General features: G+C 41.5%; 1 protein-coding gene across 3 annotated transcripts in view; it reads left to right on the top strand.

Moving 5' to 3' along the window:
• The window catches only part of agap3 (ArfGAP with GTPase domain, ankyrin repeat and PH domain 3), a 150,498-nt gene that overhangs the window by 93,852 nt on the left and 33,910 nt on the right, over positions 1-22,736 (top strand). For all 3 annotated transcript variants that reach the window (XM_037788459.1, XM_037788460.1, XM_037788457.1), the window contains exons 10-13: positions 2,115-2,219; positions 3,966-4,137; positions 13,662-13,811; positions 21,439-21,594. In XM_037788459.1, coding sequence (XP_037644387.1) covers positions 2,115-2,219; positions 3,966-4,137; positions 13,662-13,811; positions 21,439-21,594 — 583 coding nt within the window. The remainder of the gene's footprint in view (positions 1-2,114; positions 2,220-3,965; positions 4,138-13,661; positions 13,812-21,438; positions 21,595-22,736) is intronic.

The following is a 22,736-nucleotide window of genomic DNA, read 5'->3' as shown; positions in this document are numbered from 1 at the left end:
TCAACTCTTCCTGATGTGTTAATCAGGATTAAAGCCTGCAGGATGGGCCAGGCTAGCAAAATACTACCCCCTTTAACCCCCCCTCTTCAGCACACACACACACACACACACACAGGCCCTGGCTGTAAAAGCACAAACATTGCCCCGGTTTAATCCCCTAATTAAGCGTGCCCCTCCTCACTATTTAACCCCAGAGAGCCTCCTGGCCCTTGCACTCAGCAGCGTTTTGCCACCTCCAGCAGAGGAACTGCATTGTTTACCGGTGGATTTACTCAGCAGATAAGGAAACCATCTGATGCCCTAAAAGGCCCCAGAAGATAAAGTAGAATAGAATAAGAGCTGAGTGGGCTTTGAAGAGGGGAGATCACACTCCCTAATCCCCGGATTGAGAGGTCTTCCAGAGTTCAGCATGTTATGTGTATGAATGCAGGGAGGAGGTCTAGCAAATTGGATTGTCTCTCTCTCTCTCTCTCTCTCTCTCTGAATGGTCTCTGTGCCAGAGGAACTTGGCCAAATTTGGAGGTTCAAATGGTCACAATAGAAAAAACATTAAACATGTCAGGCAACAAATTATAATAAAGAATAAAATCTTAAGGGGATTTAACAACATATTACTATTGTGTTTTCATATCTCTTTAATATCAGCCCCGTTCTCATACGCAGGGCGTCAAATACCGACGCTTTGTCCCGCCCCTCGGCGTGTGATACCGACGCACAAGGCACCCTTTCGCGTTTGTATGAGACGCACCAGGCTTTCAATTAACTAAAATGTAAACCCATCCGCATCAATATTAAAGCACAGAGAAAGTGTGGTGACGTAGTTAATTCAGTTCACTCAGAAAGAGAGAAAAAACACACGTAGGGCTGGAGGGAGGGGTGGTGGACAGATCCAACAAAGACAAGGTGGCTGCTGTTCATATCCCGTGCGTTAATTGTCACTTTCACTTCACAAACAAGCTGTTTGTTCGTGTCCCATGTTCACAACATTAAGTTTCATTTTCACTTTACAAACAGTCATTTTTAGCCAAAACATGATGTTTTTTCCTAAACCCAACTAAGGGGCCGTGTCCACCAAAAAAATTCTTCCTGAGACCAGTCTATTTTTTTTGATGTCTTGCAATTGGAGCGCCTCTTATTTACACTATGGTAATGGCGCTAGTAGCTGAACGCTGCAAGTTTGGTGTTTCAGGTCGCCAAGAGTTGAAAAATTTTCAACTTTGGGTAAAACGATACGCTCGTCACGGTCACTTTTTACCAAACCGTCCAGTCACAGTGGAGGAGGGGTGGGACAAATAGCCTACCACAAAGACTTCATCAAATGGGTTTATTATTATGAGTATATTGTGGTCTTATTGTGTATGTTATGCTGTTGTTTTTTATTGTTTTTACTGTGGACTTTATGTTGTCCTCATTGTCTGGAGCACTGGACCAAACAAATTTCAAGACAAAGTTGATCTGAATCTGTATCAGAAAACGATCGATCGCACTCACCGAGATGTGTCCTCGTCCATAAAATCTCATGAACCCACATAGACCAGTAGGTCTGTCCTCTCTCCCTACATGCGTCAGCCTTCCCTTTATCCAGAGCAATGGTCAGTGCAAGTCCTCTACCTTGTGCTGACATGTTTATTTCTGCGTATATTCCGTAACATATTAACTAGACGCAACCAAAGCGTCCAAAGCGCTCTCAAGCGTTCCCAGCTGAGCGTTTTCAGAGGACTTCCTGGCGTTTTCAGCTGGGAAATAACACTTTGGTGGACACGGGCCCTAAGTGGTTATGTTGCCTAAACCTAAGCAAGTGTTTATGTTTGAATTCACAACGTTAACCACGTGTTTACCGCGACCATAAAGTGACAAAGCAACAGTATGTGACGAGTTGGTGATGAGGATGTGTTGTTAATGTATAATCACTTCCATACTGTGTCATAATTGTCGCTTAGAATGATGTTTGTTTGCTTTATGACTTGCCACAAAGAAAATGTAACTGCCATAACAAATCTGTAATAGCAATAATAATGCTGTTTTATGGTATTTAACATCCATAATGGCTCATAACATCCACCATGCTGCTCTGAGAGGAGCATATGCTCACCGTGGTGTCTTGTCTCTTACAGGGAATCCTTCTGAAGCGAAGTGGCAAATCCCTCAACAAGGAGTGGAAGAAGAAATATGTCACACTGTGTGATAACGGTGTCCTTACTTACCACCCCAGTTTACATGTGAGTCTGAACCCCCCCTCCCTTCTTCCCTTCCCATTTCTTTTCCAATCGGCTTTATGTGTTTGTTACACTACTGTTTGTACTCGAGGGTGCCGCTGGAGGTTTTTAATGTGGGACTTTTTCAACCGCTGAGCGCGATTCTCTTGATGGGATTACATTTACCACCACCGCCTGCCGTAGTGAGCTGGATTACAAGCATATAGGCTCATGATTCCTACAGAGACTTATCGCTGTAGTTATATTAGCTAACCCTGTGACTTTAAGCGTAGTATTAAGAAACAGGGTGTCCTAGTGGTCATCTCTGTCGCCTCCTGCGGTGTCCATCCCCGGTGCCGTCTAATGGAGACATGGCTGTGCCCGCCGCGCCCAGACTCCACGCTGGCTTGTATTTATAATGGTTCTCACCGCATGGCAGCAGAGCCTGACCAGCCTCCCACATCCATCTTTGTCAGAATCCCGCTGGGCCGCTAATACCTCTTAAACACTCGGCTGGCTGGCAGCAGACAGCTCAGGAGCCCCCGTGCCACACTCAGAAAACGCCCGGTCCTTCTCCAAAAAAAACCCCCTCCCATCACTCTCTGATCTCATTCCTCTCTGTGTTTAAGATGTTGAGATAATTTGGCGAGGTAAAAATGAAAGATGTGCGCAACATCTTGTGTTTAATGAGACAGCTCAAACTTTGAACACAAGCCCAACAGTTAGACGCGAACCTTGTGTGTGGCCTTGTTGCACTGACAGTGTGTTAGCGGTTTAATTTACAAGCAGTTATTAGCAGAGCGGAGCTGTGCTACAGTGATGTATGTAATTGACTGAACAGGCTATCTCTTGATCATTACAGCTATTACAGGTCATCAGGGCAATCTATGAATCTATGAATCTGTTGACTTACGGAGGGAGGTGAAATAAGGGAGACAGTTACATTAACGCGGTAACAGCTCGAGCTCATTTTGAGCAGCGGAGCAGAGAAGGAGTAAGAAAGGGGAAGAGAGATTGAGGGAAGGAGAGAGGGAGGGGAGGCAGACTGAGAGTGGAAGAGGGGAACCTTTAATTTCGCAGTCAGCCAAGCCATCCACACAATCACCTTCTGTTAATTCTATCTGCTACATCAATTAAATTGTTTGTAGAAACTAATTGAATGTGGCTTAATCACACATCTTAATAGCTTTGCACGCTTCGATCTGGCTGTTAATTCCAGCAATAAAATGAAATGAGAGCGCTCACTGGGTAATTAGCGAGGAGGCTTGGGAAAGAAATGAGTGCTTTATGACACGGTAATAAAGCAGAGGAGCTGGTGGGGGGACGGCAAAGGCCGAGCTCGCCTCTATCTGGGTCTTTTTCTGCTGAGCCCAATGATTTTCACCTTGGCTTCCCACATTTGGGCAGTAGTCGCTTTAAACCAAATCAAATGCCCCAAATTGAAAGAGGATGAGACTGTTTGCATTCATTAAGCCTAACATCTCGCTATTTGGAGAGACGGCGTGGGCACAGGTGATGCATAATGGCTTTACAATCATTTTCCCCCACTATCACACGCCCTTAGTGGAAGGTCTAAGATGGGTTGTGACTAATGGGGATGGAAATTGAATAGTCTTTTAATTTGTTTTTCTTCCATAATTCCTGGGTTCTTGTTGGTCCACTGTGTATAATCAGCTCTCTGAATGGAGGGGAATATATGGAAATATTTGGACTCCTAATTGAGTGCAGGCCATTCACAACTCATGTTCTTTTCCCCCCCACTTTCTACAGGACTACATGCAGAATGTGCATGGGAAAGAGATAGACTTGCTGAGGACGACAGTCAAGGTTCCTGGGAAGCGACCGCCCAGAGCGGTGGCCACCGTCGCCCCCACTGCTAGTCCCAAAACCAACGGGCTGACCAAGGACCGCAGCACCCTGCAGCTGGGCATCGGAAACACAGGTACCATTTCCTGTCCTCAGTATAAGGCTAAAGGCCAGAATAATAAAAGCACATTTTCATATTTAAGATACAGATTAATGTCTAATTTAAGATATTTATGTTATACATTCTGGCACCAATGCTATATTTATCAGTGTCCACACACAGACACCACCTACTCAGCGGCAGCACCGGGTGGTGTGGGTTGGGGAGCCCCGGTATTCACACCGTTCTCGTCCCCACATACTCCGCTTTCACGTTTATCCCTCAAAACAGAGGCGACTGCGCGTCGTATATCCTCAGCAACATTTCTGTAGTTTCTTCAAGCTTTTCCTGTGGTCCTCCTCCTGTTTTAGGATTTCTTCTTTTGAACATTTTTCTCGTTGTGTCTTGTGTATGTAATTTTAAGGGTGGGATTAACACTGTTTACTGTCACTGCAGTTTTTTTTCCATATTAACTGCTGAAAAGGCATCACACAATGTCTGGTGGCAAATTAAAAAAAATATTATAGCCATTACTTTTGGAACAATATCTTAATTTTAACCAAAATATTGACTGATGTCCACCGCTGGAGGCGAACCAACCTCGTTACGTATGCAATGGCGTTTACATGGCGGCTTGCTAGCTAGATAACTAGGTAGAAATTACGAAAATGAATTTTTCATATCTGTGGTTTTAACAACTTTTAAAACAGATTTTATGCAAGGTGCATAAACAGTTACGTTTCATGTCCTCTTTAAGTCTTGTAGGTCAAAAATCATAAACCATAAGTGTTTTTGGAAGTGACATCACACTTATCAAATATATTATCAAAGATCCTCTAACTCTGATTGCTCAGTACTTCACCAGGCTCATGAAAACATACAATGGGTCAAAGGCGTAAATACGTGAAAACAACAGTTTGTGCACTAATTAGAGATAGCACATGTGTGTAAAGCAGGCTTGACTTCAGACTTGTAATCATCAAAAAACTATAAACAAATACCTTTTTGTGAGCCCGATGAAGCGCTGAGCAAAACGTGTTTCTCCTATAAGTGTTAATAAAATATCATGGATTGTATGTTTTTATGGGATGAGTGTGTTTTCACTATTATAAACACTTGTGTTTCAACCCGATCTCATGGGAAGGCATATAAATAGCACAACATTACAATGACATTCTGCGTGTCATGAGGACGCATTTTAGGCTTTTGTACGCCTCGCAACAAAACTACGGTCACGTCCGCCGTTAGGTTGAGGCAACAAAACCATTTAGCTAGATTTAGGAAAAACATCACGATTGAAGATGAGTACATAAACAACGTAACATAACTACAGAAAACACATCACAAATGTCAATATAAAACACGTAACAAACGTCACTAACGTAACTTATAAAACAAAACAGCGGTCTCCTGGTTGAAAGTCCTGTTTTTGTTGGACCCCTCCACCTCCCCTCCCGCCCACCACAAGAGGTCTTTCTCAATATTTATTCTACGTCACTTGCTCTGAACGTAGCATATTTACGTGGCTGCATTTACATTGCTGTCAGTACAGACTACATGGCGTAAAAATGGGACGCCAAAAGCAAGAAAGGTGTTCTTATTGAACACTTAATGCCTTTGCGCATTATCGTGTCATTCATACGCCTTTTCATGCGAATAGGCCTTGTGGTTCAACGTTGTTGGCAGTTGGCAGCACCTCCAGTTTGGCACGCAAAGCTTTTTTTCTCCTTTTCACATGTAGTTGTGGTATGGAAATGAATACTACATAATAATAATACTCATATATATATTGGTAAATTTAAAAGGATAGACATGGTAGGTGAAGAGGGATCTCTCATATTTCATGTACTACGCAAAAGATGTAAGAGAAAACACATCCCAGGTATAATATGTGATGGTTCTCAATGAGTCTTTTATTACTGTACTCATTCCCTACATCCTCAGTTTGTGATTAATCATAAAAATGGGTCCCAACAGGTTATTTATCTACTTTCCGTATGTTTCATTCATGCAAATTAGCTGCCTCATACTATGCACAATGATTACTTAATGAGCATCTATGAGAAATCTATTAATTCTCTAATTACTAAACAGGGAGTTGGAAATTGTGTTTAAATATAATGCCCATGTTAAAGGAAATATCCCCCAAAAATTGTTTATTCTGGACTGTTATGCCACCACTGTGACACTGACCTAGTTATTTGTCATCCTCTATGGTAGTAGTGGGGGTCACCGCAACAAAAAACAGTTTGGTCCTGAGCACTGTGCCAGGGTTTCTCCACCTTTTCAAGTTTAAAAATAGAGCTCTTCTCCCAGCGAGCAGTGCCACCGGAGGCTGCAGAGAGTCTGGCAGGCTTACAGAGGGGAAGCCAGTGATTGGATTTAGGGGTTAGGATTAAGAGTAATTAATACTAATTAGCAAAGAGTTCCCCGGAGGGAGGCGGGGTCCTTCATCGGCTGTGAAATGGGCACAGTGTTTCCATCACTCAGGCTAAAGCTAACTGGCTGAGAGTGGGTGCGGTGCCAGAGACGGGTCGGCGGGGACCATTAGCGCTGTCCAGGCAGGTTACTGTTAAACCCGGCCAAGGTGCTGCCCCCCGCTGTACGGGTTAATCAGTCAAAAGCAGGAAGATGTAGGAGTTTACAGAGCAGAGGACGTTGGATCGAGGTTGTTCCATCCCACAAACTGTTAACCTTGAGCGCTGGGTTGAGGGGAGTCATCGGGGCAGACAAAGGGCCTTGGAAAAACAGGCCAGAGCAGGTTTTTGGGGAAAACAGCACCAACTGGTTCTTTGTTTCTTCAAAAGACTCCCCAATGACAAATTCACAAGATTTTCAGTTGCCATCCATTTGTGCATCAGGGAACAATGTGTGGGAGATTCGCCTTAATCTCCACTTAGGAAAAGAAAGGTTACAAATCACATCAGGTCTCTCTCTGGGTGGAGGACCCTCTTCTGATTATGCGATCGGGATTTTGATTTCATTAGACGTGCAATTGATGAAGGGAACAAAGGGGTAATTTTTCATTCACGGCGTCCAAATCACAAGCCTTGTCTGTGCCTTTGGTAATTCATTCATTCCTTAGATCTAAAGACCTTTATAATCACTGGGAGAAGAGGGATAGCGACGGAGAGAGGGAGGGGCGGAGTGGATGGGGGAGATGGGAAGATGAAGAGGAGCGGCGGAGAAGACAGAGAGTAAATGAGAGAACGCATGCGCCCACGAGTTTGCCAAGCGGCCAGGTTTAATTCCTTTGCTGGGTGCTGAGCGGAACCATTTTAAATATGATCCTCCCTGTTAACACGCACCCTGCCGTGTCACCGGCGACAGATACATTGTATCAAAGTATTAATGGGCCCAGTCACTTTGAATCAATCCTGTGGGGGAGAGAGATGCATGTGGAAGAGGTGGAGATTTCAGGAAAGTGTTTAGCTCATTCCCTCCTCACACTGTAGCACTATGTGTCTCCAGCTCTAATCTATAGCCCTCTTCAGACCTGGTATTCACATGCGTCTTCAGTGATCGGATCACAAGTGGACAGCTCTAAGTACAGGTATGAACGCACTCAAGACGCATTGAGATCGGATCTTTCGGACCACATTCAGAGGTGGTCTGGGCCACATATGGCCACATTCTTTTACCAGTGTGTACGCGAATGTGTCCTGGGCCACATTAAGGACCGCCTACTCAACTGATGTCCCGCTGGGATCCGCAGGATCTCTGCGCTCCTCTTTTGTGAATACAGAGGCAGACACGAGCGCTTGTCTGCCTCGCAGCATGGAAACAGCTTCAGTGCTCTACTGTATTCTGTCGGTACAACTGTATATTATTAAAATATATCTTATCTATAGGCTACATAATCTACAGACTATCAGACTAGGCACGCAGAGTGCATTATTGTCATTCTGTCTTAGATGTGTCGGCGTTTTTGTTCCGCTGCTTTGCACAAAGTTGACACCCGCCCGCTCACCCCGCCCGCTCGCTCTCATCCCCGGCTCACTGAAGTTGCCTGTCAAAGGCAGCAGTACCGATGGCGCGTTCGGAGGTCCTCGGGGACAGCCAGTACAATAACCTTATATTTTGTTGTTAATAAAATGTAACCGAATTCACAAAGATGTAGGATATTACTACTGACATTCATGTAATATTGCGTCACAACGTCGGCTGTATTAGCAATGTGTTTGTTACGTGTTTATTAGAATATAGAGCCGGGAAGTGAGATTGGATCACAAGTGGTCACTGGAGACGCATTCGGAGACGCATTCTAATGCCAGGTGTGATCAGACGTACTTAGAGCTGTCCACTTGTGTTTGGATCACTGAGGACGCATGTTAATACCAGGTCTGAACAGGGCCTGTACCACAATGTGTCTCCAGCTCTAATCTATAGTCCAGTAGAACCAGTAGCCACATACTCACTGACCAGCAGGTCCTTGGACTTTGGACTTCTTTTTCCAACACTGGGTCAATCTGGCCTCTTGTAGGTAATATATTTCAGCCCAGTCGTACAGTAGTTTTGGAAATAGTGACAAAATTGAATGTATTTATTTGTGTACTTGGACACAAATTAAAAAAAATGTTTGTGATGGTTAGCACAAAATCAATTTGTATGTAATCCACATAATTGTGAACCGGGAAGTATAAAGAGCAGGGTAGGGAAGAGGTCAGGGTGGATCAAAAACACCAGACTTTCAGAAGATTGCTGTTCGTGTCCCGTGTGAAACCAGAAGTCATCGTTGATTTATTTGTCACATAACTTCCCTACTTAAGTAACGACATTTCCGGAGTTGTTTTAACCCAACCCACAATCTTTAACTAAATCAAACCAGATGAGTAATTTTTGTCACGTAACTTCTGTACTTAAGTTACTGCACTTTCTGTGTTATTTTTACTCAAATCGCTATCTATTCCTAAGCCTAACTAAGTAGTTTGTTGCCTAAACCTAACCAAGTCGATCTATTCCTGAACCTCACTAAGTAGTTTTAATTTGAAGAGACTGGAGCAGAATTGACACGTGCGTCATGTATTGCTGGACATTTGTTCGGAAAAGCACGAAAAATTTGTTGTTGAAAATCGCGCTGAGCGTCGTGAAGAAAAAGGGGTATTTGTGTCTATGTACACGAATCAAATAGATTAAATTTTGTGACTATTTCACGAACTGCCGTGGGGCTGTGTTGTACAGAGTGGTGGGTCCCAACCTTTATTGTCTGATGTACCCCCTCAACCATGTTAGATGAGCTCAAGTACTTGCCTACATACAGGCACACAAATACAGAGTAATCAGGTTTAGACAATAGTTTGATTTAACTGCACTGTGGTATTCCCATTAGCAGAATTCTTATCAATTCAGACTTTCTGAGAAATTTGAGTTAGTATGTGCTCGTTATAATTATCATTTTAGACTACCTAATTGTGAATTGTGATATCTCGATATATGATACGATTCCATTGAAAGACAATAAATTGTCATATTGAATTATCACCCAGCCGTATATAAAACTGGATATTGTTAAGTTGATATGTTTAGTCTTGTTTGACTCTGTATTACAGTACTACCACTTATAGTGAAGCTGGATGTTTTAAACATTTATCCAGCACTTTTAGCTAACCAATTTCATAATTTCTAATTTTTTTCTAATCAGTTGAGTTGACAACTGTAGAAGTAACCTCGGGGGTACACATCCCTCTGGATGGGAAATCGCGGCAATAGAGTAATAGTTTGTATCTTGATCTGTTTTGTATGTAGAAATATTTGTTTTGTTTTCAGTTTATTAATTTATTTTTACTTACCTAGATTAATCTCATCGTTACGTCAAAATTGCATCAGATTCTTAGTAACAGTGTAGCTTAACAGCAGTTTTGAGCTGGAAATATCTGCAAGCAATAAGAAACCACATCACTAAATGAAGAAAAAATAAAATCTTAGAAAGTCAGGTATCTAAACAAGTACAGAAAATAGGATGGTATTGTTGTGCACAAAGGTTAAAGTAAAAATCTTAGAATTGGTTTAATGCGTACAGTTTGTATAAGTACAATATATAATGCACAGATATGAATGTGAACGTGTGAGTGACTTGTGTGGGGACAGGCAGCAGCAGCAGCAGCAGCAGTGTGTTGGGGGGTGGAGGGGGAATGTCTGGTCAGGATGATGGTGGTGGATTACACACAGCCGCAGATGATGTGCTGCCCGGCCCACATTAGCATGAATGCTTCATTATCCCACTACTTGTACATAATGGCAACAACTCCACGGAGGGGTCAGGCCTCGTCACGGCTCATCAACCCACTGACGGCCCGGCCTAAAGAGAAATGAGAAGCAAGGCAGCGCTGCTCCCCGCTAATCCATCGCCTCTACTTAACAGCTCGGCCCTGGATGATAGCCTGCAGAACACACTAGATGGTTTCTGTTATCTCTTTATACACATGACGATACAGTCAGCAAGAAACAGTCATAATGGCGCTTTGTATTTTTAAGTTTTCGTTCATTTGAATAAGTATAGTGCAGGAGTTAACTATGAAATGTTTTATCTATGTAGAAACGTCCTTGATAAGAAAAGTAATTGGTAATTTGAATTTAGTTGACTTTCTTCTTTGCTAATGGCATTTCTAATTATAATATTTAGATGCTGTGGTGGAATAAGTATTCAGATTTTTATATTTAAGTAAAGCAGAAATACCACAATTAAAAAAAACTATATTAAAAGTAAAATACCGTCATCAAAATGTTATTTAAGCAGAAGTACATAGAAAAGTATCAAAGTACTCATTATGCAACAGAATGGCTGCTGTCAGTGTATTATTAAATATTAGGTTATTATTACAGATGCATAAAGGTGTGAGAAGTATTTTAATGTTGCAGCTCGCTGAGGTGGAGCTCATTTTTCTGCTGTTGTGTAGTTTAATCTATAAAAATCAATGATGTTAAAAAAATAACAAATCCTATTTCTTGTATGTAAAATATTCATTTGCGAAGTAAATTGTAGCAAATAAATGCAGTAGAGTAAAAAGTACAAGTGAAATTAAGTGGAGTAGAAGTATAAAGTAGGAGAAAAATACTCAAGTAAAGTGCTTATAATTATACTGAAGTACTGCAATTGTGTAAATGTACTTATTTATTTTCTACCACTGTCTACATATCATGCAATTTAACAGTAAATGGCTTGATCGCTGTTGAATTTTTACTGCCAAAATAATGTTGATACACAAAATTAAGGTGTGGTTTATTCAGCAAATGTCAGGAAAGCGTTGTTTATTTAACCAGGCCATTGAGATTAAGAATCTCTTTTCCAAGGGTGAACTGGCCAAGACAGACAGCAGCATGAAAACACAAAGTGAGACAACAAAATTAAAAGAAACTAAAAATCAAACATAGGGAATGCACATTTCAAAAGAGAAATTAAATATATTTATGTGGAATGATGTTTCTGTTTTGTAGGCAGAGGGCCTTCATGAAGCAGCAGTATAATGTGAACAGTCTTTACTACTAAAAGGTTGTGTTGTATCATAGTTTTTTTATTATTATAAACATTCATTGCATTAAAGTTGAATAATGCTTGATACATTTGAAGTTGACAGTCGAACCACTAACACGATCACTACCGTTCGGTATTAAATCTGATCGTTTAGAGCTCAGTTTGCAGTCGTCAGGTTCATCGTCAGTCCACCACTGCTGAAGCTGTGAGACGAACTGGAGTCAGGCCTGGCTGGAGCTGCTAGGAGACTACAGTGCTCTTTTAATGCCACAAGCTGATTATTTCTCCACTGTAATTACATTATCCTCCCCTTTATGCAGGAGTGGTCTCTGGGGACTAATGGATACAGCCATGTATAATTCATTAATCATTAGCATCCAATTTGACAATTAGACCTGATTGTTGAATTTTAAATATCAATGTAACTTGCCTTGTAGTTATCTAACAGGTTTTTTTCTCCGTTGTCCTTTTTAAGGTGTCAAAGAGTCAAACTTATAACACTTTGGAAATAAAGAAATGTAGATTTTAATAGCAGAAAATAAAGAATTACCTCTAAACAATGAGGTGATTAAACATGTATCTGTGTAATATGGGTATTTTGCTAGAAACACAATGTTGGTGTTGTGTTTTTTTATAAATCAAATTGGAAATATTCATTTTTTTTTTTAATTCAGGAATGATAAAATATTTTTTTAGAAGTCATGAGCTCATTTTATTTAACATTTATCCGTCACTTTTAAAAAAAACAAAGTTTCACATATTTTTTTTCAGTACCCATACTCCTCTGCTCTGTCTCCCCCTCCTCCTCCTCCTCCTTCTCCTCCTCCTCCTCCTCCTCCTCTGCTCTGATTTCAGCATGCTAATTTAGTCGGTGCTCCTCAGCATGATTCCCTCGCTCTCTCTCCCATTCTCGCTGCGATTCTGCTCCCTCCCCTCTGGGACCTGAAGATTAATATTCCTGGGCCCAACAAGATAATTACTGATACTAATTAGACATGATTATGTGAATTTGATACACTTATTACTCTAGATAATGAGTAGGACATATTATCCTAACAAGCACCCGTGCCGCTTAGTTTACTTTACACACGACCCACACTCTATATTTTCTGTTATTGTCACCTCAATCAGAAACTGATATTCTCTTGTAATTATTGAATAAAAGGCCCTGATGTGTGATACCTGTAAGATGAGGAAGCATTGTGGAGAAAATCAGAGATATGGCTTGTTTTCCAAAACAAAGCCTCTGAAGTTCTAACCTTTCAGTGTCTTTTTACCACATTAAATTGTATTGTTTTTAGAGTGTAGTTCTGCCGCATTTAAAGGAGTCATTGTGACAAATTTTAGGGTAAAAGTACTGTGAAAATTAACTTTTCTGATGACTAATTTTATGAATAACCAACCCATCTTTTGTTGTAGGTCATACAAAATATGTTCTTATTCCCTTAAATTCATTTAAATTCATTTTGCAGAATAAAAATCACACAATTTTGGAGGAAATTCTTGCGTTACATGACACAGCTCTGTTCACTTTGATGCATTGCAAACCCAAAACAGTTAATCTGATTCCCCGCACATGACTGGAAGTGTATCGATGAGTTTTTCCGAGTAGTTAGGACGTGTTGTAGCGACTGCTTCGCGAACAGGAGGGAAGGACCCCACATGGCGCAGCCTAGCCCATGAATTAGTAAAGAGAGCCAGGCGTCCGCGGCTCGCCTGATTGGAAGTTAGGGAAAGAACGCCTGCTGACGCCAGTGGAGATCGATGTGGCAGTCAGAGGGATGAGGCGAGATAATTAGCGTTCAGAGTGTATCTTGTTAATTAAGGGCTAATTAGAGGCAGAGGCGGAGGGAGAGGGCTTTCGCGTGTGTGTCTGTGTGAGGGGGGGTTGGTTGACAGAGGGATGTGCACAAATATGGTGGCAGCAGCATTGCAGTGCTGTAGAAACTACCAAACTCAGTTGCATCATTATTACTTCTTCGCAGACTTTTTTCGTTTCAAGAAAACAAAGAGTTTAGAATTCAAACGAATGTAGAGAACTTTAAACAATGTGGATTAAATTTCTTGTTTCTGTGTTCTTCTTTTCCAGGTGCTCCTCACTCCAACAGTAGTTCATCCCTCCAGACGGGCGCGTCGTTGTTTAGCGCCAGCAAAGACGGCATGCACCAACGCTCCTTCTCCGTGTCCAGCGCCGACCAGTGGAATGAAGCCATCAACACCAGTACAAGCAGCGGAGCCCGTAAGACATCCACCTTCTACACTCCCATCCCTTAAATCTCCTCTAAAGCCTCACCATGCTAGGGCTGCCCCCTCAATTAATCGACTAATCGGTCATTTTGGTATTAGTCGACTAAGATTCCTTTAGTCGATTAGTCATTTTATGCTTTTTTTCTTTCTGAATGATTTCTAAGAAACTTATGAGCACATCTCTGGTAAACAGAAGTGATGTATTTGCATGATTCTTTTTGGAGAAGCTCTCTAATCTGTCCATTAAATATACTAATGGATTAGTGAACAATATCGTATGAGTGTTAGACGACAAAGAATTTCTTGATCTGATCTAGAGGTGCGGCGTGACGGATACGCCGTTTCCCGAGCTTCTTACACAGGTGGAACGAGCCTCATTTTCATAATTAGGTGATCAGGGCCGTGATCGCTGTGACCTTTTAGGCTGCTGCTCTTTGATAGAAGCGGCGTGCTCAGAGGAGAGGAACAGTGAAGGTTAACTTTCCTGCCATCGATGCATCTCCACTCCTCTATGTCACGTTGCACCTTGTCACTGTACTTGAACGAAGTAAGATAATATATTCACCATGCATGTCTACACACACACACACACACACACACACACACCATCCTGTCTTTACCTTCCATCTTACTCTTATCCCCCCTCCTCCTCCTCCTCCCTCTGTTTTCCTCTCTTTTCTTCTGAAGAGGAAAATGAATGCTTTTTGGGGGTACCATTCATCACCAGTTATTTCCCTCTCTTTGTGGTTGGCAGTAAAAAAGCACTTAAATGCACATCAACAGAATAACAGTCATTTCCATGCATGTTTGCACTCTGGTAGTTCTCATTAGCACGGCGGCGGCTCCCCCCCCTCCCCATGGGCTCCCAGGGGCCCCGGCAGTTTAAAGAGCGCACTTTACGAGCGCTGCTGGAGTCCAACTGCACGGCCCTCGTGGTTCCGCAGACAAGCCTGTCTCTCATTTGGAGCTGCCAAACGATCAATTCTGCCTGGACGCAGGCACTTCCATCACCCCCTACCCCTGTCTCCCATCAGCAGCATGCCCAAAGCAGAATTACTTAGATTCGTGGGGTCCTCAAATAAATGAGCGCGAATGTGCCTTGTGTATGTGTGTGCATTCTCGTTTTTTTTTTTTTCTTTAGCTGTTTGCATGTGAGTTTTTTTCTACGGAGCGTCTATGTGAATGTGCGTTCGTCTGCCTGTCTGCAGACGACAAATAGGAACTCCTAAACGTTGGGTTGTGGAAATAAGGAAGCCCAGAATTTCCCCATTTTCATGTTTAGTAAACTGAGAAGCTCTCAATATTAACATAGCTCATTAACCAGCATCCAGTCTTCAACTAAATCAGATCCACACTTTGCTTCCTTTATTCTATTTTCTTCAATTATTTTCGTGCTCCTCTTAAGGTAACCACAAATGAGCTCGAATGAGGCAAATGAGCTGAAAATAATAATAGAAACGTTGCGTCAAATGATAGATATGTTGCTCATCCTCGGGAAGGAGTGTCTCTGTAATCAGTGCATAGTCAGTGCAGACAGTTTAAGGCTTCGTGATGTACATTAGAGTCTTTTGTAGCTCAAAAACTTTCTCTGAATATCTTGTTTTTATGTCTCCTTACAATTTAAGAATCTGAATCACAGCAGCAGAATGCGTCTGTAGTGTAAAGTGTGACTGGACTATCAGAAAACGCAAACTTGATTGAAATGCGACCCTCTTATCTTTCATCCTAATGTGCCCTCAATAATCAATAGAGGGTGTTCCACAGTGACGGGTGCTCATGTTTTGCCATTTGAATTGACTTGAACCTAGCCCAATCACTCCATTATCCTTGGTGAAGGTTGCAGGTTAACATAAAATGTGATTCTGAGATGCAAAAACAGCAGATTGATGATTCACTGGAGAATGAATGCATCTTAGCCAGGTAACCATTTCCATATTATTTAAAGAATGTCCTCATTTGTAAACCTATTGAGCAACGGCAGAAGCAGAGGTAGTAACGTCTCTTGAATATTGAGCACAGATTTTTGATTAAATCCCGGCCCAATTTTTCCATTGCTTGCATTCATAAAGACACCCATTCTTAATGCAGCGGATGCTTGTTTAGATCCCGCTCGCCTTCGTACGCCTCAATCTCTTGAGCCTGAATTAAAAGCAAGAGGCTCAAACAGTCGTCTGAGCAACGTGATGGGCTCGCTGATGACAGTAACTTAAGTCATGGTCGAAGCGTGAGTAATGTCACATTTCCAAAGGCAAAAGATTACTGGAGATCAGATCAGTGCTCTCCGTGGGTAATGATTCAATAATTAATTCAATAGTACCTTCATGTTAGAAGAGAGATGGTTCACAGGTCTAACGGTGACACTCTCAATGGCGCCCATGTCTATAATACATTATAAACATACTTATAATGCATTCAAATCGGCATATAACACTATATAATAATAATTATAAGCATTCTCAAATATTCATAATGCTTTATAGCAATAATCACAACACATTATAAAGCATTTTATGATGACTTATAAGGTCAAGTATAGTAATACTTTATAATTACTGGTCGCTCATTGACTTTTTCTTTTTCTAAGGATCATAGGGTATTATAATTCCCATAGTTGTAATGCATTACGATCTGTTTATAATGCCTTATAATCACTGTTATAAGGCATTATAATGTGATTATAAGTTACTCTTAAGTGGTCATTGTTTGCTTTAAGTAAGGTACAAAATAATCTTATTGGATAGATTTAATGATTTAAAGCAAATAATGACCACTTAGAGTAACTTATAATCACATTGTAGTGCATTAAAACAGCGATTATAATGCATTGTAAAATATTATAATGTATTACAGCAATGGAAATTAAAATACACTCTGATCCTTGCCAAAGCAATGTCAGTAAGTGACCAGCAATTATGAAGTGTTATGATACTTGACCTTATAATTCATTATAAAATGCTTTATAATGTGTTTTTTTTTATAAAGCATTATGAATATTTATGAGTGCTTATAATCTGCTTAATGCATTATAAGTATGTTTATAATGTATTATAGACATGGGTGTCATAGAAAGTGATACCAACATAAAGGAAATGATGCTCAAATCTGTCCCAACTGAAGAGCTAAATGTAATTTAAAAAAAAAAGATTCTGTTTTATTAAAGCACGAAGAATTTGACTTAGTGTGAAGTTGACAATTAGCCGATTAATAGTTAAGTGGATCAACAGTATATTAATCTGCAACGGTTTTGATAATTGATTAATCGTTTCAGTCAGTTTTTAACAAATATGAAGATTTGTTGTATATGATAGTAAATTGAATATCATGTGGGTTTAAGACTGTTGGACTGATAATGAATGGAAATAAGCAATTGGAAAAACACCATTTTGGGCTCTGGGGATTTATAATGTGCATTTTTTTTCCTACATTTTATGGAAATATAACATTAACCAAGAAAATAATCAGATTTGTTGATATTGAAAATAATTGTTTAGTTGCAGCTCTAATGCCTAATGAGAAGAGCAATATTTAAACATTTCACAATGTGCGTTTTAATATTAAATATCATTCCAAGTAGATAATGCTGCACTACTTATCACAATATTATTTTTTTCCCATATTGCCCTCCCTCAGCTCTCTATGAAAAGTTTGCTGCCCTTTTTTTCTTCCCGTCCTCTACGACTTTTATGCTGCTCTGTGTGATAATTTATATATAAGTGTTTTTTTCTCCTCTAAGTTTGCATATGAGGACACAGGTAGTTAATGCACAGATAGCCTTCTCCTGTGGCACTGTGTTTTATACCCTGGCCTCCCGATGCGAAGGGTGATAGCATGTGGGGCGTTTGATTTCTACGCTAGGCCGTAATGAAGTTTGACATTTAGTTTGGAGAGAGCAGCAGAGCGCGATCAGGCCTTGATTAGTACGCTCTAATTGAGGATAATAAGGGGGAGGCGGTGATTGTTTCTAATTTTTGCCATTAATTGCAGCCGTTGGCTTTGATTGAGGACAGGCAGGGCTGCCATGTCAAGGGGCCTGGCGGAATCATAGTGCTCCTCACCCGGAGCCTCTTGAATAACAATGAAATGACTCCCCCTCTCCTCTTCACCCCCCCCCCCACCCCTCTACCGCTCTCTCTCTCACCCTTTCTTCATTCTCATTCATTCTCAGTGTGGCGTTGGTAAAAAAGCAGGAAGCTTTTAGCGGCCCCCTCTTTGTCTCACCCATAGTCTTCATCCTGGAGCATGTTTAAACTGTCATCTCCGTGGTGGGAGTGTAATACACTGTAATCACAGGTTAGACTGATACCGATTCTGCTGCCCAGGTGATATTGGCTGAGTGGGAAAGAGACTCCTGATCCCCAGTGTGCTTCATTACCCAGCTTGGTCCTGATGGCCCTCATACACACTAACAGCCAGCTAATAACGCCACGGTGAATACTCGGCTCGGAGAATCGGTCCAGTTCTGACTTCATAATTCTCAATTTAAGAAATATAATCTAGCAGTCATGCATAGTTTAGAGCTGAGAACTGCTTAAAGGCAGGAGACTTTACATTATATAAAAGCATTAGGTTCCGGGGTGCTTTGATATCGTTGCTCAGTGATGTGTGCTGTGCTCCTATACCTTCGCGGTACAGACTTCTTAAAGCCTGATTGGTGCAAACAAAGGGAGGGCGCATCACCCCGTATATGTTTCAGGTGCAGGATGAGCAGGGCCGGGGTCATTTTCCACAACATTAGGGGCAGAAATTGATAATTAGAGGTGTTTATGACACGGTCGGGGCCCCCGAGGGGCAGCCCTCCCCTTTAACCTCAAGCGACATTAAACAAATGCTGGCTGTCACGTCGGAGGCAGGTTGGAGCTCAAGTCTTCCACACGCCATACGGAGCTGTGCTGGCGGGACAGACGCTGGGATGGAGAGGGAGGAGGAAGCAGAGGGTGGGAGGTGGGAGGTGGTGTGTGTGGGGGGGGGGGGCCACATGGAGGACCCCTGTGCCCCCAGCTGTCTGAGCCAGCTAATGACTCGTCTCAGGGGGGCTGTTGTAAGAGAGCAGGGAAATTGAAACAGACGCCTCGACTAGGAGCTGCTACATGTGTGGCTGCGTGCTGCCATTCAAAAACACCAGAGAGGCTTAATGTATGTAGTCCGGCACAATGTTATGTTTATTAATGTGATGGCGTGGAATCAATATCATCCACTATTTATGCTGAAATAATACTTCTAAGGATTGGTCACTTATCTTCTGACAAATTAAAGTTTTTATTTCCAGTTAATGACGTTCTTGTTTGTATACTCTCAACATGATTAATCTCGAAGTCGTGTACAGACACAACAATGTGTGTCTCAGGTGTTGCCTCCTATATTTTTGCCCACGCTCAAACAATGCGTCCCCGGGCCGAGAGTTCCACTCTCCCCCCGCTTTAGCATCTTCAATCCCCTGCTGAGCCCATCTTACTCCTCCAAGACAGCCCCATCTCCCTAAAGGTAATGACCGAATTAGGCCTAATGTTGTACACTGGCTAATGGCACAGTGCCGCACATTATAGCATGTGCAACTGGCAACGACAACAGCAATAATCCCTGAGCCCCCTTGTCCTCCTGCACTCCACCCCTGGGGCTGGGACGGTGCGCGGAGGAAATGAATGGAGTTTGCCACACTACAATGAGCTTTTGATGGGAGACAATGGAGGAGGCTGCCAGCACCACACAGGGTGGTAAGAGGAGAGCAATATGGGGCCCATCTACCGGCCCTCCCTCCCCGCTCCCCCCCCCCCCAGGCCCCTGGCCCCCGCTCCCAGATTCATAATGGCATCCGGAGGGGGAAAGAAGGGAAAGTGATGTCAAATGTCAGGAAATCAGAAAGATGGCAAGCTGACAACCCCCTCCCATCGTCCCATCCCTCCTATCCCTTTGCCCAACGGTTAGCACAGGTTAATATCACATTTATAAAATCACTTACAAGAAACAAAGCCGGCTCTTAGCCCCCTGTCACTCCCAGACAGTCATATGGAGAGCTTTGCCGCGGGCTAACTTAGGTAACCATTTGTTCACTGATAGCCCCTCACCTGTCCTTCACTCTATCTAAAGCCGGAGCCACACGCGGTCACTTTTTCCCAACTCTTAATGCTGTGGACACATTTTTTTAGGATGTCTGCCTCTACTTTGCATGAAGCTTTCGGTAGAGCTCATAATGTCATTCATTATTCATTGCTCAGTGTCATTTCACAAGGATTCATGCATTTGATACATAATGGTACGTTTTCGGAGTTGAATAAGCTGCCAACCCTAGTTTATTTTTTTAAAGGAATAGTTTCACATTTTTTCCAAATCTGTCTCCATTTTATACTCTGCCGATGTAACATTTGTGTTTTTTTTGTTTTCACGGTCATACATTGCCGTCTTCACACTGGACTTGCAGCTTCAGCTGAGCAATGAATGCAATTAATAGTGGACTAAACACTCAAAATATTCACCCACAGCCAACTTGATGCTACAGAACTCTGCCAGAGCACTTTTTAGATCATAGTTTGGACATTCTTGGAAGCCCTTCATCCATCTTCTGCAGTTTATTATGTTTATATTATGATTCATCATCTTTATTTTCCCCTTAGATAGTTTTAAAGTTAGACATTGTCCACTCTATTTGTCAAATACCATATATAGTCTTTACTTTCTTGTTTCAAAAACTGTTCAAATGTCGAAACGAAGATATAATTTTGCACATTACATCCATTTTAAAATCAGCTCAGTGTTTTTTGAAACTTGTAATGATGACCCACCAATGGGACAGGTGCGTTTAAAGAGTTTTATATAACTACTTGAATTCATGACAAACTCCTGTAGCATCACAATTGCTTTGGTGTTTTTTTGTGGCGTTAGTATGAAACTGTCACTGTCATACATTGGTGTCTTCATACTGGACTGGCAGCTTCATCTGAGAGCAATGAATGCAATTAATAGCGGACAAATCAACACTCCTCATTAAGCACAAAAATGCCAACATGATGCTACGGCACTCTGCCAGAGCACTTTCTACTTTCTAGATATTTCATGAAATATTTTTTTATTTTTAAGTTGGACACTCTTGGACGCTTTTCATCCATCTTCTGCAGTTCATTATCTTTATATTATGGTTCATAATAGCAATAAATAGTTATACTATTTCTTCATTTCAGTGTTTTTCCTTATTTTTCCCCTTACATAGTTTTAAAGTTAGACACTGTATTTGTCAAATACCATATACTGTATATTCTTTTCTTGATTGTTTCAAGAACTCTTAAAAGTTTAAATGTCAAATCCAAGATGTCTTTTTGAACACATTAAATACACATTAAAATCAGCTCAGTGTTTGGAAACTTGTAATGATGACCCACCAATGGGACAGGTACATTTAAAGAGCTTTATATAAGTACTTGACTTCATGACAGACTCCTGTAGTATCACAATTGCTTCGGTGTGTTTCATGAAACTGTAGAGATACCAAGCTGAAGCTGTGACAGTGAAACTTAAACCTTACCTTCATGGGCAGTGAATATAAAACTGAGATAAACTTAAAGACAAATCCAAACCATGTTTATTTAACATAAAAAATAATAATTGTTTTCCTGTCTGTGTTTTTTCAGCCAATGGAATGAGTGATCCCGCGAGTTCCTTTGTGGGCAGCGCCACGAGTCCTAAACTTGAGCCACCTCCTTCGCCACACGCCAACCGCAAGAAACACAGACGGAAAAAGAGCACGGGCATCACAAAGCCAGACGGCTTATCTGCAGGCAATGAAGGTACAACACAGTCACACGGCTACAGTTTTGAAATGACCTTCTGAAACAAAAAATAAATCTTCTATGGCAGGGGTTCTCAGACTTTTTGGGGCCAGGGACCCCTTACAGGAGGGCATATGCTTACTACCATTTGCACTCTTAATGCCGTTTGAACTAAATATATTCTAAACCTTTGAAACCTTAATACTTCAGACCTGTTTCATCGTGATAAACAGAAACACACGCTCGTTGCGCCCTGAGTTAAGGGACTGATTCATGACAGATTGATGTGATGTCTCACAATCATATCAGAGTTTCTGTTCCACCAAAGCTAACATGGGTGGGAGTATTGAACACAATATGCTTATTTTATCGGTGCAAATGGTCCCCGTCTGTAGATATACACTTTTTAATGACACAGCACAATTTTATAATTTATAGCAAATTATTTCACGGACCCCCCCTGGCAGAGAGCCCGGGACCCCACTTTGAGAATCGTTGTTCTATGGGACAAATAGGTGCATAACTCGCAAAACATTTACCAATGAGTGTGTTTCCATCCTCTTGTTTTAATGCCCATTTCCGACGTCCACTGAAGGTTTTACCACTGAAGAGACTAAAAGTATAAAAATGTCATATTTCCATTACATTTGACATTGTTTCCCGTCGTTTGAGGTTTGACCACCGCTCTTTTAATTACGTCTGTTTACGCCCATCTTCTTCTGCGATGGTTTAATAGCACCTGATTGATGAATTATTCCACCAACTATTCATCTCAAAGAACCAACTCGTAATGCTTGCATCGCGGTAATGAGAGGAAACTTCTATTCAATAGCATTTTCTGTTGCTGATTTTCTGGAAATTTGCACTAAATTTGGATGGAAACCTTTATGTCCTGGTGATGCAAGTACAAAAAAATCCACTCACTCAAATATAGCTTAATGAATTTATTAAGTTTTTATGTGCAGCACAGAGAAGTAAAGCCCACAGATGTTTCGGCTACTTCTTCAGTGTGCAAAATTGTTTGTGCTTACCAACCAACACAGTTGGATCGTTTTTTGTTGTTGCTGGGAAGCCAGTGAGGGATCACATTCTTGGGGGTGCACGAGCGACTCCTATTAGTTGGTTTATATGTCTACACAGAGGTGGGTGGGATTTGGGGG

The sequence above is a fragment of the Sebastes umbrosus genome, chromosome 12, assembly GCF_015220745.1.
Source record: "Sebastes umbrosus isolate fSebUmb1 chromosome 12, fSebUmb1.pri, whole genome shotgun sequence".
NCBI classification, from domain to species: Eukaryota; Metazoa; Chordata; class Actinopteri; order Perciformes; family Sebastidae; genus Sebastes; species Sebastes umbrosus.
This window is presented reverse-complemented; position numbering and strand designations above follow the sequence as displayed.